At 65.4% G+C, this 14,968-nt stretch overlaps 1 protein-coding gene across 8 annotated transcripts in view; it reads right to left on the bottom strand.

Annotated features, from left to right (window-relative positions):
* Positions 1-14,318, bottom strand: part of ARHGAP26 (Rho GTPase activating protein 26) — a 132,135-nt gene extending 117,817 nt beyond the window's left edge. For 3 of the 8 annotated variants that reach the window (XR_013939343.1, XM_080555338.1, XM_080555340.1), the window contains exon 1: positions 13,897-14,318. Coding sequence is in view for 7 of the 8 variants with exons in the window: in XM_080555338.1 (XP_080411464.1) it covers positions 13,897-14,050 (154 nt within the window). In the remaining variant the exon portion in view is untranslated. The remainder of the gene's footprint in view (positions 1-13,896) is intronic. The other 5 variants (XM_080555341.1, XM_080555342.1, XM_080555343.1 and 2 more) reach the window with 2 other exon arrangements.
* Between the last annotated feature and the right edge of the window lie 650 nt (positions 14,319-14,968).

Below are 14,968 nucleotides of genomic sequence, written 5' to 3' on the forward strand. Positions count from 1 at the left end.
GTCCGGCCCGCTCGCTGGCGGCGCAGCTTCTGACAGCCCCAAAGACCGCACGCCACCAGCTCCCCCCTCGCTGACACGTCCCTTACAGCTTCTCAGAAATAAAAGGAAATTGCATCTGCTTTACGATCCACCTTCTGGTTATCGTTTAGAAACCGCCTGGGCACAAGCCCCACGCAGGCACCCCTGTGACAGCCGGGGGTCCGCGTGTTTCGGGGCTGCCCCTAACGGCCCTACAGGAGGAGAGGGCAGAGGGGAGGCACACGGCTCAAAGCTAAAGGTGGGCTGACCCTCCTAACAGCCCCTTCCGCAGCCACCGGGTCTGGCTCGGCTGTTTAAGCCGTGTGGAGGCCCCGCTGCAGCCCTCGGCCTCTGCAGCCCTCCCCTCTGCTCGGGGACCGTGCGAGCAGAGCAGCTGGGACACGTAACGGGAGGGCCCAGGACGGGCTTCTTGGAACATCTCAAGAGCAATTCTCTTGGCAAGGAGACTGAAGGCATCGCCAGAAAATGACCCCACGCTAACTCGGAACCAGAAGGCAGAGCAGAGAGCGCAGCCGTACGCTCACAGGGGGGCACTGCAGAAGCACGAGGCCTCGTCGCCACCGAGCGACGCCTGCTCGGGCTACGGGGAGAGAAGCCCCCGGCCTGGGGGGCTCGCCGAGCCGGGCCCCACGCAGCCATCCCCCGCAATTAGCCCCGACTCGTTTAATAAACAACTCGTGTGCCGGGCGGCTGGGGCTAATCAGTGATGTCGTGCGGGCCTACAGCTGCCGGCAGGCCCTGCCCTGGGTTCAGCACCAGAGGGAGAATAAAAAAACCACAAGGAGAGAGGCGGCAGAAGGGAACTCGGTGCAGGAGGCGGCCGTGCCGTGTGTCTGTCTGTCGGTGTGTCTGTGTGTCTGTGCCCTGCAGCCCGGCCCCGAACAGCAGCGCCTTAAAGAAGCTGTGCTACGTTTGCAGCTCAGAGAAGAAAATCCCCTCGCAGGCCGGCTCGCTGCGTTTCACTTCCTTAACAACACCCGTGCAGAACGTCCTCTTAAGGAAGACCTGAAGCAAGACAACGGAGCAAAGCAGAGCGACGACCAGCACGTGCCCGGCAGGCCAGGCACGGAGCCCTGGCTGTATTCACACCCCCTGCAACCGGCCTGAAGAGCAAGTTCCCCGAACGCGTACACGACCTGTCCGCAACGCAGCGGTTCAGCAGAGCCTACCGGTGTCCCCATGGGCCACAGCCCCTCGGTGCCCAGACCCCATCCCGAGAGCGGAGACGTGGGAAGTTCGAACGCGCAAACCCCCCAAAAACCAAGTGGCCCGTCCACGACAGCACGAAGGTTTCAGACCGAGGAGCTGCCGCGGCTGCCGCTCAGCCTTCGCTGTAACCAGCCGAGCACACGGCGCTGCTCTCCAGCCCATGCATCATCATATGCCTCGCTTCACACACTCAAAGTGGATTCATACGGCAAAATGTTTGCCAGAAGGACAGAGGATCCATTGTGGGATGAATGGGACTATTGACTGGGCTCAAATAGCAGATCAGATTTGAGTAACACACTGAAGACATGAATTATTTTCATGGTATTTTAAGAGATAAAAGTTCTGCGCTTCGTGAAAAACAAAGTCAGCCTTTGGCAGGCCTGCCTGGTTACACAGCTAAAATTATTCCCCGCTCCCCACCGAGCCAGCACCCCGGCCACGTCATCGCCCACCCCCAAATCACTAATGCTGCTCGCTGCTGCGGGAGCGCTGCCAGGCCAGGATGTTTTGCAAAGAGACGCCTGATGAACGGCACCGAAGATCCAAGAGAAATGAAGTCAGGAGGACGTCAGGTCTCCTGGAAATGCTGCCGGAGCTCCAGGAAGGTGACGGAGGTCTCCTTGGAGCGCTGGGGACAGCAGGTCCTGGGCTGCCGTGGGACGGGGAGCCCCGCTGGAAGCTGAGGCAAGGGGGAAGCGAGCCTCTGCCTTTTCTTCCCAGTTAGCAGAAAGCGAGAGATGCAGACGGAGGAAAGCCCCTCGTGGGCCCTGCAAGGACAGCTCACGTCCCCAGCACGGAAGGAAGCAAAGCACAGCACCGGGGGCTCTTCCTCAGCGCTCGTCAGCTGTCCCCAGGCCCCCCGTGGAAGCGAGAAGCGTCACCGCACCGCTTCCCTTGGTTCATGCACAGCTCGCTGCTCTGCTGTTCCCAGCTGCCGCCTCCTGGGCTGAGGAAACCGATCTTTAGTTGGAGCCCTCTTCCTCTTGCCCCAAAGTATCTGTGCTTTTTCTGACCTGCACCAGCCCGAACCTCCTGCAGTTTCGGGGCATTTTGGTCTGGTCCAGACCCTGTGCTCGCCAGGCTCCGGGCACGAACCTCACCACAGCTCTCCACCCTTCCTGTTCAGCTTTTCTTAGCACTTGTCCATGCACTTCCTATTACAACGAAATCATAGCAGCAGCTCTGGCGGCACAGATTTTGTCCCACGGTGGCCGAGGCGCATCGGAGCTGCACGGCACTGCAGGGAAACCGAGACGCCCGGGGTGGTCGCTGAGCTGGTCCCTGGGGGCCCGGCATGAAGGGGCATTGCGCCGAGGTTTCCGTCCATGGGGAGATTTTCCTCTCAGAAGCCTTCAATAATCCCTTCACGAAAATACATTTTAACACTTCGCATCGTCTGGGATCTCTTTGCAAGTTACTCCTGGTATGCAAACTGCACTTGTCAAGACGATCCTCGCCGCCGAGCTGCCGAAGCCTGGTGGCTGGGGAGGGGGGCACAGCTCCGCACAGCCCGGGAGCTTCAGGGCCGAGCAGCCCCGGGCTCTATAAACCACTGGGGATTTTCCAGTGCAAACCGTTCGGCACTAAACACCGCGTTTAGAGCACAGCGCAGCTCAGCCCTACCCCGGCTCTGCGTTAAGGTTATTTAGGGGGGAACCAAGGCACCGAACGGGCTGCACGAGCACCCGGCTCAGAGGCCCGGGAGCAGAAAGGACAGAGGCGACGCGGGGCAGGGCTGAAGGAAAGCGACAGAAGACCAGACGGCTTGAGCAACGCCGGAGCGGGCTGTGAGAGCTGCGTGCTGCCGCCAGGCAGAGCGCTGCCAGCCGCCTCCTGACGGTCAGCTTGGGGAAGCCGCACGCAAAGCCCACGGAAGAAGCGATGCAAACGGCCCCAAAGGGCTCCCCGCTCCGGCAGAGCCTTGCGGGCCTACACCTCCGGCCGCAGGCAGGCAGGCACACGCTGGGCACGTCCCCCCGCTCCCGAGGGGCTCCAGCACCCGCAGCCCCTGGGACGCTCTGTGGGCACCCAGAAGGAGAAGGGGCTCGAAGCCGGGCACCGACCCTGCGACATCCCGGGGCTGGGCGGCACCGCGATGGGAACCGAAACGCCGGGTGGGTGTCCACGAGGAGGGGACGAGCGCGGCCACCAACACCATGGGCAGAAGCACGACCCCACGCAGCCGCCGGTGCTGTGCTCTGCGAAAAGAGCCCGGTGCTCCTGCTGCGTGTGGGACGGGGTGGCCGCACGGGGACCCCCCCAGCAGAGCCGTCCCGGGGGTGCACGCGGGGGCTGGCGCCCAAAAAGTGCCGGGGTCGCGCAGGGTGCCTTGCCTCCCCGGCCACCGCGCGGCTCGCGTGCTTCGCAGTGAAACCAAACAAAGCACATTGCTCTGCTTCCCCACCCAGCCACCACGTCTGGCACTTTTCCCCGTGTTTATTTTCGTTCACATCCTGGTGTTGTTTTATAGCAGAGCTCCCCCCAGGCCCCTCCTAACCCACGATCCCGCCGGTAAGTGGCTGCTGGCAGCGAGGCGAGCGTGGGGCTGAGCCCGCCGGGCTCCGAGGGGACGCAGCGCAGGTGGGGGCAGAGGAGGGCTGGGGAGAAAACCAAACGTACGCGTCCGGCGCACCCGGCGCAGGGGGAGGACACGTCAAAACGGCAAAGGCGGGTGACAGCTCAAGTGCCTGGAGAACTCAGGGGAGCGGCAGGGAAATGGAAAGCTACCGCCCCGGCCGGCACGCCCCGAGGCAGCCACCCGACAGACCCCGCAGGCTGCCGGAGCGCCCGTGGGGAGCAGCACGGGGCCAGCAGCACGGCACCAGCAGGGTCAGCAAAGGCACTCGGGAACGGCGCTGCCGCGAGGACGGCAGTGCGGACAGACAGAGCGGCCTTCGTGTCGTTCACGCTTGCTGTCTGTAAGCCCGAAACTATGAAAGACATTTCAAGCTCGTGCCGGCAGTGGGGGTTTCGAGCGCTGCGTCCCCCCCTGCCCATGGGACGCCCGTGCCCTGCTGCCCCCCCCGCCCGCAGCCACCCGCCAGCCCTCCCCACCGGCTTTCCCCCGGTACGCCGCGGGCGAGCAGGGCGGCCCCGTGCCCCGACGTGCGGCAGGGGCCCCGTGCAGCCCCAACCTGCTGACGCTGCCCACAGCACCGGCCCCCCAGGAGCACGTAAAAGCTCCGCCGCTGCCCTGGGCACAAGCGCTGATCCTCGGGGGCGCGCACCCAGCAGCGCCGTGCACAGCGCCGTCGGATGGGTCGCAAAGAAGCGCCCAGCGCGCGGGCAGCAGCCGCACCGAGCCTCTCCCCCGTCCCTTCCACGGCTGGAGGAGAGCGGCCGTGTCCCCAGCTGCCGCAGCGCCTGCCTTGGGCCCCCGAGCTCCTCTGTAATTACAATTCCTCCTCCGAGCCGTTTCTTTTTCTCTCCTCTGCTTAAAACCTGGAAGGATGACCTCCAGAAGCGGTGCAGGTTACTTTACCCTCATTGCCATAATAATTCATTGACTGGAGCCTGGAATCACATTTCATTAGAATAAAATGCTCTGTCTGAGACAGTTAATCAATTTAGAGGACACTAATCCAAAAGAAATTTGCTCCTGACCAAGTTAATAACCATTAGCGGCGCAGACGGCCGAGCGGGGCAGCCCGCGCACCGTGCTGGCAGTGTCCCCACGCGGGGGGACGGCCGCTTGTCACAGCCCCCGACCAGACACCATGTGTGAACACCGCGCGGGAGCAGATTACCCCAGGCAGTAGCCACGCATTTGGATTAGTTTGTTATTAAACCTGATTAGTTAATGGTTAGCCCAGCAGGGAGCCTGCTCTGTTTCTCAGCAGGCAGGTGCCAAAACATTGGGGGTGCCCGGGGGGGGGGGCAGGGGTCTGAGCCCCTCTGGTGACACCCGGGAGCTGTCACCCTCTGCGGTGGCACAGCCCCACAACGGCAGGTGACGCGGATGGAAACCTCACCTCCAAGGAAGCAGCTCTCGGGGGCACATTTGGGAAAAACAAATGAAAAAAAACAAAAGAACAGAGCCACACATAAAGGAAAAGCGCTCTGCTGGCTGCAGAATGACCTGAGGAACGGGGCAGCAGCCCAGCTTTTGGAGCCGGGACCCCCACACTGCCCGAGGCTGGGGCCGGGTCCCAGCAGAGCGGGGTCAGCCCCGCGCCCCCATCCAGCAGCTCCGCAGCAGCCTCCTTCCCCTTCCTCCCCGGGAGCCTGCGGAAATCCTTTCGCCTCCGCTGCTCCTCCACCAAAGAGCAGGAAAAAATCCCACCGTGCTCATGGAAATGTCACCGACGAATGAGTCAATTTTTCCCTGCTTCGACAGGGGGAAAAAAAAAAAAAAGTAAGAAATAAACCGAGCGCCTGCAGAGGCACGGGCACGAGGAGCGGCGCAGGAGGGAGCTGGGGTGACCGCGGTGCCCGGGGCACTGCCACCAGCACCAGCCCCACAGCGCCGGGGCCAGGGGTGGAAAGGGCTGGAGACGCCACGCGGTGGGGAGATGCCCCCCCATCCCTCAGGGACAAACCCCGGAGCCTCTGGGTCGGGAAGCAGCGACCCAGCACAGCAGCACTCGCGGTCCCGGCCCTTCTGCCCCCAGATTTTGGGAGAAGCGGAAGGGCCGCGCTCCGCCCGCCCCCCAGCGCACGCGGGGCGAAGCGGTGCCGGCCGCAGAGGGAACGCAGGCGACGGCACGCGGCGCCTGCTGTGCGCTGGGTTATTTTTTCTAAAGCATTGCTAAGCAACCGGCATCCGACGAGGGCATCGTTCTGGCCAGACACCGGTTCTGCTACAAAAAAGCAGTGAACGGAAACCTTCCTTATTTCGAGTGCCACCGTAAAGGCACGCCAGGTAACCCCGCGGGCACGGAGCCCCCCTTCTGCCTCTCCCGGGTCCCGCAGCAGGGTCAGGAGCCGCTAAAGAGATCCAAGCACGTGGGTGTGCACCCAGACGCCCAGCGCCCAGCGCCCGGGTGTGGTGGGGGGCAGCGCGGGGCCACCAAGTGCCAGCCCCGGGGCCAGCAGCGAGGCCCCCCCAGTTCCCGCTGCAGCACCGACCGCGTGCAAGCGAGCGCTGCAGCTCCTGTCCCCGGGAAAAAAAAAAAACTTCGTGTTTTCCAACAGTTTTACGAGCTATTTATTGCCTGCCTGTAGATAAACAGTCTGTATCTTTTGCAAATAGATTCTTCTGCGCCGCAGCCCGGAACAAAGGCAGCATTTTTGTCTTTAGGAGAAGCGCGGAGCCGGGCCGGAGGGGAGGCGCGGGGCAGCACGCACCGAGCCGTCGCCGTGTCCCCAGCTGGAAGGGGCGCGGGGACACGCGGCAGGGCCCGGGGGCGGCCTGGCCACCAAACGGCGGCTGGGGCCACCACGGCCTCCCTTCGAGCTCCAGCAAAGCGCCTCCTCTCCGGCCCGAACCAGAGCTAACCAAAAAACACCAGGAGATTGAAACAAGCAAAGCGACCGCACGGCAGAGCTGCTGCGCGAGCTGGCTGAACCCCGGCGAGCGCCGCGTGCCCGAGCGGCAGCGCGCGGAGGAAGCGACATCTGCGGCCCCTTCCTGAGCGCTCCCGCGCCGCCGGCCCCGGCCCACGTGCGGCACAGCCTCGCCGCCGCTCCGCACGCAGGGACCATCTGGCTCGGAGGCTCGTGTGCCGCGTGTAAACCCAGCCAGAGACGAGCCTGGCACTAACACAGACGTCCCCTTCCCGCGCCGCACCGCGCTCTGCACCCCGCAGAGTCCCAGCGGGCACGCAGCCCGGCCGGCACCGCGACCTGCGGCCCCCAGAAGTCGGGATGGGAACGGCAGCTCTGTTCCTCCGCGCACACCAAAGCCATCCAGGCTTCGAAGAGCCCAGGCGGTGCCCCAGGAGCACGCGCCCGCAGCGGGCACGGGGCCGCCGGGACGGAGCGATGAAGACGAGCAGGCGGGAGCAGGCTCACGGCGCGGGGGGGAGCGTGCCGGGAGCGGGGACACAAAAACATCCCCGCTCTGCTGGAGCAGCCGCGCCGTGACAGCTCGCTCACACGCGCGGAGGAGAAGGGAGATGATTCACGCGGAGCAGCAGTGAAGCGAACAAGCTGTGCGGAGCTGAGTACAAGCTCCCCCTCGCTTTCTCTCCACTCCCCACCCACACCGGGTCTCGCTAAATCTATTTATCACGCCGCATATGAAGCTGGCTCGTTTGGTTGTGCTTAAAATTGACACATCAGAGAGGAAAAAAAAAAAAAAAAGAAGGAAAGCGGCGATGAATACCTGGCACGGCACATCCTCCTGCTGGGTGAGCTGCTGGAAGGTGCCAAAAGGAAGCTGAAGGGTTGCCCAAAACGCTCCGAACCAGAAGAACCCAGCTCGGGCTCCGTAACATCACCTTTGCCGCACCTCGTGCGGGCCAGCTGCTTCGGGAGCCCCTCGCTGACTCGCCTGCTCGGGCAGAGCAGCGCTGGTGTAGGGATGTGAGCCCGGACACCACAGCCTGTGCACCCAAGAAGCCCAGGGCGGGCAGGGGAGCAGCGCAGGGCCCAGACCTGGGGCTGGGGCAGGCTCCGCTCCTCTCATGGCGGGGAGAAGCCCACAAGGGCTGGCTGCAGGAGCAGAGGGGCGCGCGGCCACCTCTCCGCCCTCGCAGGGGGAGCCCCAGCGATGCCTCAGCCCCACCAGCCTGGATGGGACCTCGGCATCGCCGTGCCGGGTGCCCAGCTGCCACCGCTCCATCCGCCTGGACGGAGGGACGAGCCCCCAGGGGGCGAGGGGTTTCTCCAGACGAGCAGCAGGTGCTGGCACCGCGCTCCGTCCTTATCTCGCTCGTGCCGGGAGCGCTGCCGCTGCCTGCGGCTGGCGATGCAGTGCAGGGAGGAGCCGCAGCTCCCGCCCGGCTCGGTGCAGCCCGCAGAGCTGCCGGAGCCCCGGCACCACCAAGGAAACAGCATTTCCTTGCACAAGGCTTGAACGTCATCATCAGGTGATGCCCCCAAAAACCACAAAACCCCCCGCTGCCCCCAGCGTGCCGGTAACACACATCGCCCAGCACCGCGGGGCTGCTGGCCCTGCTGGCACGCCAGCGCAGCCACGGCCCTGCCGAAACTGCCGTGCAGCCAAGTGCACTGCCAGCATAGCCAGCAGGTGCCTGGTGCTGCAGGAAGACCCAGGCAGCCCACCCAGCGCCCCTCCAGGAGAGGTCCCCTCCGCGCCCACCCTGGGCTGAGCCACCCCCTGCTCACATTTTCCCCCTCAAAGCACAAGCGCGCACCTCCTTGCTGTGCCGGCTCTGGCAGCGCAGTCAGGATCGTTTCAAAGCAGCTCGTTACTCCCCGACACATCCCTGCCATCCCTCGAGGGCTGGTTTTAGCCTCTCGTTTTGCCCCCCCTGCTTACAGCACACCTCGCCACGCCAGCGCCACGCACGGGGACAGCCACTTGTCCCGACAGCGTCACCGCAGCGCTGCGTCGGGACGCGCGCCTCCGGGTCAAAGCCCTACACGAGCAAGAGCTCTGTCAATGAGCTGCCTCCCTGCAGGATGTGAAAGGCATCGTCACAAACGCAAACTGTCCTGCTCGTCCAAAGCCTTCTGCTCTGCTGCTTCCTCGTCTGGCGTGGATGTGGGGCCGGATCCGGCCACCCCCCAGCACGGCAATTCCCGCTGCTAACCTCCACTGGGGAGGCAGAGGAGGAGCCTTTAAGCTGTGCTGAAAATAAAGCAGAGTATTATTGTTATTTGCGCTGCACCTCATTTGAATAAAATTCCACACAAGCTATTAAACGCGTGGCTCCACAAGCCGTGCAGGTCATGCGAAGGAGGCAGGAGCGCTCCGGCCCAGGTGCCGCCGGCAGCACAAACCTCCCCTGCAGCCCGCGGAAAGGACGGGCAGGTGGAAAATCCCTCCTGACACGGCGGAGCCCCGAGGCTGAGGCCGGCTGCAAAACTGCACCTTTGCCGGACAAATGAAGCAGAAAAATCACAGCAACTCATCTCAGAAAAAAAAAAACCCAAGTCCTGCGTTTTGCCGCTCGGATTGGTGCCGTGCCGGGCTGGCAGGAGCAGGGCGGCAGCGGGGAAGCCTCGCGGTGCCCCACGCCTGCTCCTTCCCGCAGGCTGCATGGGGACACGGCGGCGGGCAGCGGAGGAGGCAGCAGAGCAGAAAACCCAGGTTTTAAGCCCTGAACCGTGCCCGGTTCCCTCCTGGCCGCGGGCAGGGGCTGTGACGCAGCGAGGTGGGGTAACATTCGCCTCCCAGCTCGCGCAGGACTCCTGCCGATGAGGTAACTGGGGCAGCCACGAGCTTCCAGTGCACGAAGGTGTCACCAACGCACAGCACAGAACCACGTCACCAGAGATGCCCGCTCGAGCTGCTGGGGGATCTCCCTGCAGGTTCCGACCTGGGCAAAGCCAGGCTGCCGCGCGGCAGGGTGGGCAGCAGGAAACCCACAGCAGTGCCCCAGAAAGATCTAGGGGAAGCAGCCAGACCTAGAAGCACGAGACCCCGTCACCTGCTGCAGTTAGACTGAAACAGGAACCGAGTGCCTAACGGAGCTCGGGCACCGGGGCAGGAGAATCAGCAGGCAGGGTAAGAGCAGCAGCTCCCCTGGGTCCGGGCACTGCGCGGTGCGGCATGGGGCGAGCTCCCGCAGCACAGCCCCAGTCCCTCCAGGAGCACCCGGGGGGGGACAGGAAGGAGCTGGGGCCCCCCCAGCAGCTGAAGGCGCAGCTGGGCTCCGTGTAGGTGACCCCGCCGCCGTGCCTGGCCTCCAGCTGCCAGCACCGTGTCTCAGCGCCACGTCCCGGCACCACTCCCCAGGGCACGGCCGGAGCAGACCCGACTCGAGCAGCCGCAGCCGCCCCACCGGGGGGATTTGTTGCCAGCCTCCAGAAGGCACAGCGCTCCTTCTCCTCCAAATCCAAACACCAGAGGTAACGCCGTCTCCCAGCCGCCAGCGCCTCCCTCGCCACCACTGCCGCCACCTGCAAGCACACGGGCTGGTGCTGGCAGGGTCGCTCTGACTCCGTGGCTCATCCCTCACGTAGGAGGGAGGCTTGGGTCGTTACTGCCTCCTCCAGAGCCGAGTCGGGTAAAAGGGATGAAAACCATCAAAGGGGATGGGTTGGGCTTCCTCCCCCCAAATTTGCCCACATCCACCACAGGGGCCTCTACCCAGGAGCGGAGCAGCCCCGGCCCTTCCGCCAGCACGCCCGAGGGCTTCTGCCTGGGAGAGGAGGAACGAGGGCATCCAGGGCACGCCTCCGCTCGCTCCCTGGCTGTGTCACGCTTACACCCCAAAATTAAAGGGTCCTGGCCAGCCAACTTCATCCCCGCGTATGTCCTCAACAGCGAGGTTTTTAGACCTGGGTTTCACACACCGGCACGTGGCCGCCCACCACCGCTCACAGGAGATGGAGCCCATCGCGCCCAGCTCCTGCGCCGGGGAGACAACAGGAACCAGCGGGGAAAACGCCTCGCTCGTACGTCTGCCGGGGGCTGGGGGCTGAAGGGGGGCTCTGCAGAGCCACCAGCGCACGGCAGCAAGGCCGGCTGCTCGGGGAACAAAGCTCGCTGGAGCGAAAGGCGGCCGAAAGCACTGCTCGGAGTCTTTTCAGGCATTTCCTTATTCCCAGAATAAGCCTTGTTTATACCAAAAGGGAATTAATCGCTCAGGTTAAACAATGGAAAAAAGTTTCACTTTTGCTTCTAGGCAAGCTCCAGAGCGGGGCACCAGCCCCAGTTACAGCACGGCAGCAGCCCCGCTGAGGAGCGCAGCGCTGCAGAGGAGCAGCGAGATCGCCGGCACGCACACCTGATAAAGGCTGGATTTTGGGGAGCGGCTGCTGAGAAACGCAACCAAACCCGCACGGCACCGGATCCCGGCACGCGCAGCCCGCAGCCGAAGCTCTCCGTGCCGACGAGGAGGGGGAACGCAGCCACCCGTTTCGATTTGTAGGCTGCGTGCCGGCGGTGGAAAGGGACACGTCCCGGGCTGCTTAAAAACACCGAGGGCAGGGCACGGAGGGCAAGCTTTGCCCCAGCTCCACGCCGCCAGGAGAAAGCCCCGAGGCCGGGCCCCGCCGCTGGGCAGGGACCAGTTCGGTGGCTTCAGATGGGTGCTCGGGAGCTGGCGGAACAGAGCAGACCAACAAACAGCACCCAGGCGGCTCGGCACGGGGCTGCCCTCCCCGGCACCGCGGCACGGCCCTGTCCCCAACCCACACACGGTGCCCGGGGAGGGGACGAGCCCGCAGCACCTCTGGGCCTCCCGAGTGCCGTGCAGAGGGCCCGAAACGCACCCAACCGGCCCAGAAACACGGGGTCAGGCACAGGGATGTCCCCGGCCACGGCCCAGGCTGCGACCGGCCCCTTCCCAAGCCCCTCAGCCCCCATCTTCCCCGGGCACAACACCGCCCGCGTGGGGCCGAGCTCACCAAGGCCCCGGGGGCAGCGGGGCTGGGGGCGACGCTGGCACCGTGGGCACGGCCCCTGCCCACCCACAGGGGACACGAAGGGGTAAAAAACAACCCCGGTAACGTCGGTCACCACGGCTCCCGTGCCGGAGACCAAGTCCCCCTGCGTGCAGGCTGCCAGGCCATCGTCTGCGGCTCACTTCAGGTCTCCTCCGCATTTGCAAAACTTTGTGAATAATTTATGTGTGGCGTGCAGGGGAGAGAGAGGGACGCGTTCCGCTGAAAACCAGGTCGCTCTCGCTGCCAGCGAGCAGGAAAGGGAGACAATAGGAACAGGGACAGATGCTCCCTGGGAAAAGCAGCGTTACATCCTTGTAATCACTCACGCTCCGGAGGTGCCCTAGACATCACAGGATATTTAACAGGACCAGCCCACCAGCAAACGAGGTTTGTCTTCAACCTTCTGCACTCTTTTTTTTTACGTGAAGTTAAGAAACGCTACGACTCGGTGTCGCCCCGTCCTACACCTTCACAAAGGGCGAAACCAGGGTAACTGCACACCAGTCCCTCCATGAAATCCACGCGGGGCCCTCCCGACATGCACTGGAGCCAGGTCCGCGGGCCCCGACACGCAGCAGCAGCAGCAGGCCGGTGCACCCAGCACGGTGCTGGCGGGGGCTCCGCCGGGCGCTGGGGAAGGAGCCCCCTCCTCACCGCGTACCTCGGCACCGATCCTGCCCCCGCCGCCCCTCCCCGCCGCACAGTCACGCTTCCCTCGCACCCAGCGCCCGTCTCGAGACAAAGAGGATGTGAAACGCTCACGAAAGCACAAGAGGAAGGAAAATGCGAGAGGACACTGCCAAGACCTCAAGAAGTTTCGGTTTCACGATGACGCCCTCTGCTAGGAGCCCAGCCGCCGGCCAAGCCCCTCACCCCGGGAGGGGAGCGCGGCTGCTCCAGGGCTTTGGGGGACCCGAGCCCTGCACGCCCTCGGCGGTGACACCCACAGAAGGAGCCCCGGACACTGCCGACAGCCAGGCTGAGGAGCACGAGCCGCTTGGAGACACCAAGCAAGGGCTTGGGAGGAGCAGCACCCATCTGGCACCGGCACCGGCTGGAGCTCCCGGCGAGCCGCGGCACCGCAAGAGCCACGCAGGGAGATGCTGAGACGGAGCCGCCATCCCTGCCAGCTCCACCCGCGCCCAGCCGAGCGCCCCGAGAGGTGACAGCCCCGCAGCTCGGCAGGGCTTCACACCTCCTCTGCCTCCACGGAAGGAAGCGGTGACCGAGGCTGACGCAGCACGTGGCTGATGGCTACCACACCGGTAACCCACAGGGCGAGAGCCTGCCCGGGGCTCAAGTCCCGGAGCCGTGGGCATCGCTGCTGGCCCGCGGCAGCACAGCTGGACGAGGTGCTCCGAAACCGGAGCCAGGCCTGGGACCAACGCTGCTGTGCCCTGCCGGGGCAGCACAGGCCCCGGCACCGGCTCCTTGACAGCCTCGCAGCCCTTTGCGAGAGCTGGCATCCAACGCGGAGATGGATTTAACCTGGAGATGCGTTCACGGAACCGCAGAACCGCTCGGGTTGGCAAAGACCTCGAAGATCATCAAACCCCCGCCGAGCCCACCAACTCCACCCCGCAGCGGCCGCAGCGTGGCCCCGCGCGCCGCCGGCTCCCCGGTGCAGGCGGCGAGCTGAGCCAGCCGGTGGGCGAACACGGGGAAAAGGGGAGAGGAAAAGGGGAGAGGAGGCGGCAGCGCAGCCCGCCTGGAGGCACCTGCCGCGGGGAGCCCACCCAACCCCGGCGGGGCAGGGCAGGGCAGCACCGCCAGGACCCCGCGGCGGCTTCTAGGACGCGCTGCCCACGAAGGGCAGGGCAGCGGCGCGCTGCTTGTGCCAGAGGGAAGCGAACGCAACCCCCGGCCGCAATCCCAGCCCCGCAGCGCCCCGAGCCTTTGTTCGCCCCAAAGGCGGCGGGGGCGCAGCGCGGTGCGGGGCCGCGCCTGTGCCGGGGGTGCCCGGGGGAGCAGCCGCCGGGGTCTCCCCGCCGCGAGCAGCCGGGCTCGGCCCCCGTCACCCCGCGGGCCGGTCCCGGCCGCGCAGCCCCGGCCCCGGGCGCGGTGCCCGCAGCGCCCCGGCGGCGGGGACGGACGCGGGGGGCCGCGGGGCAGGGGCAGGGCCGGGGGGGGCGGTGTGGGGGGGGGGTGGGGGTGCCGCGGGGCCCGCCCCCGGCCCGCACTCACTCTTGAGGGCGGCGACGAGCGACTTGGCGTCCTTGATGAGCTCCTTGATGAACTTGTTGGTCTTCTCCAGCTCGGCCTCGTGCGAGCGGAGCCGCTCCCGGAACTGCGGGCTGTCCAGGCAGCACTCGCTGAACTCCAGCGCCGGCAGCCCCATGGTGCCGCCGCTGCGGCGCGAGCCGACGGAAATTAATTAAAAAATAAAATAAAAAATATATATATATTAAAAAAAAAAACACGAATTACCCCCGAATTTTAACGGGGGCTGCAACGAGGGGCTCCGGGCAGGGGGCGCCGCCGCCGGGCCGGGCAGGGCCGAGGCTGCGGGTCCCGGTGCGGGTCCCGGTGCGGGTCCCGGTGCCGCTCCGTGGCCGCCGCCCGGGCAGGGCTCGCGGCTCCCGGCGCCGCCTCCCCCCGCCGCCGCCGCCGCCGCCGGCCCGCGCCGCGCCGCGCCCCCGCCCGGCCACGCCCCCCGCGCTGCGCCCGCAGCCAATCGGCGGCCGCGCGGCGGGGACACGCCCCCTGCGGCCGCGGCTCCGCCCCCGCCGCCCGCGGAGCCAATCGGGGGCGGGGCGGGGGCGCTCGGGCTCCTCCCACGGGCGCTGGCCCCGCCCCCGGCCCGCCAGCACGAGGATGGGCGCGAGGGCGGGGCGGGCTGGGCGGTAATTGGGTGGGGGCTGTGCCTCGGTAATTAGCTGGGGGCTGCCCGGCGGTAATTAGCTGATACGGCCCCGGGGAAGCGCGGGGTGTGAGCACTGGGATCCTGCTTCTTGACCCTGCGCCGTACAGACCCCAGCAGCACGTGCCATGGGGTTGTCCTGCAAATGTCCTCCTCCATCACCCATAATTGGCTTGTTTTTTTTTTAATTTTATTATTTAATTATTTTTTTCTATTTTTTCATAGCACAAGCTTGTTCCAGCACCCGCCACTAATACAGGAGGACGGTAACTGGGTTTGTAGGGCGCTGCCTTAGGGGATTGCAGTACCTGGAATTCTCCCGCCCCCCCAGAGCCGCAGGAGCAGCGAGCTCCGGCTGCGCAGACACACGAAATCCCTCACGCTATGGACTAGAGC

This window comes from Anser brachyrhynchus, assembly GCF_964034855.1.
Source record: "Anser brachyrhynchus genome assembly, chromosome: 14".
Taxonomy (NCBI): domain Eukaryota; kingdom Metazoa; phylum Chordata; class Aves; order Anseriformes; family Anatidae; genus Anser; species Anser brachyrhynchus.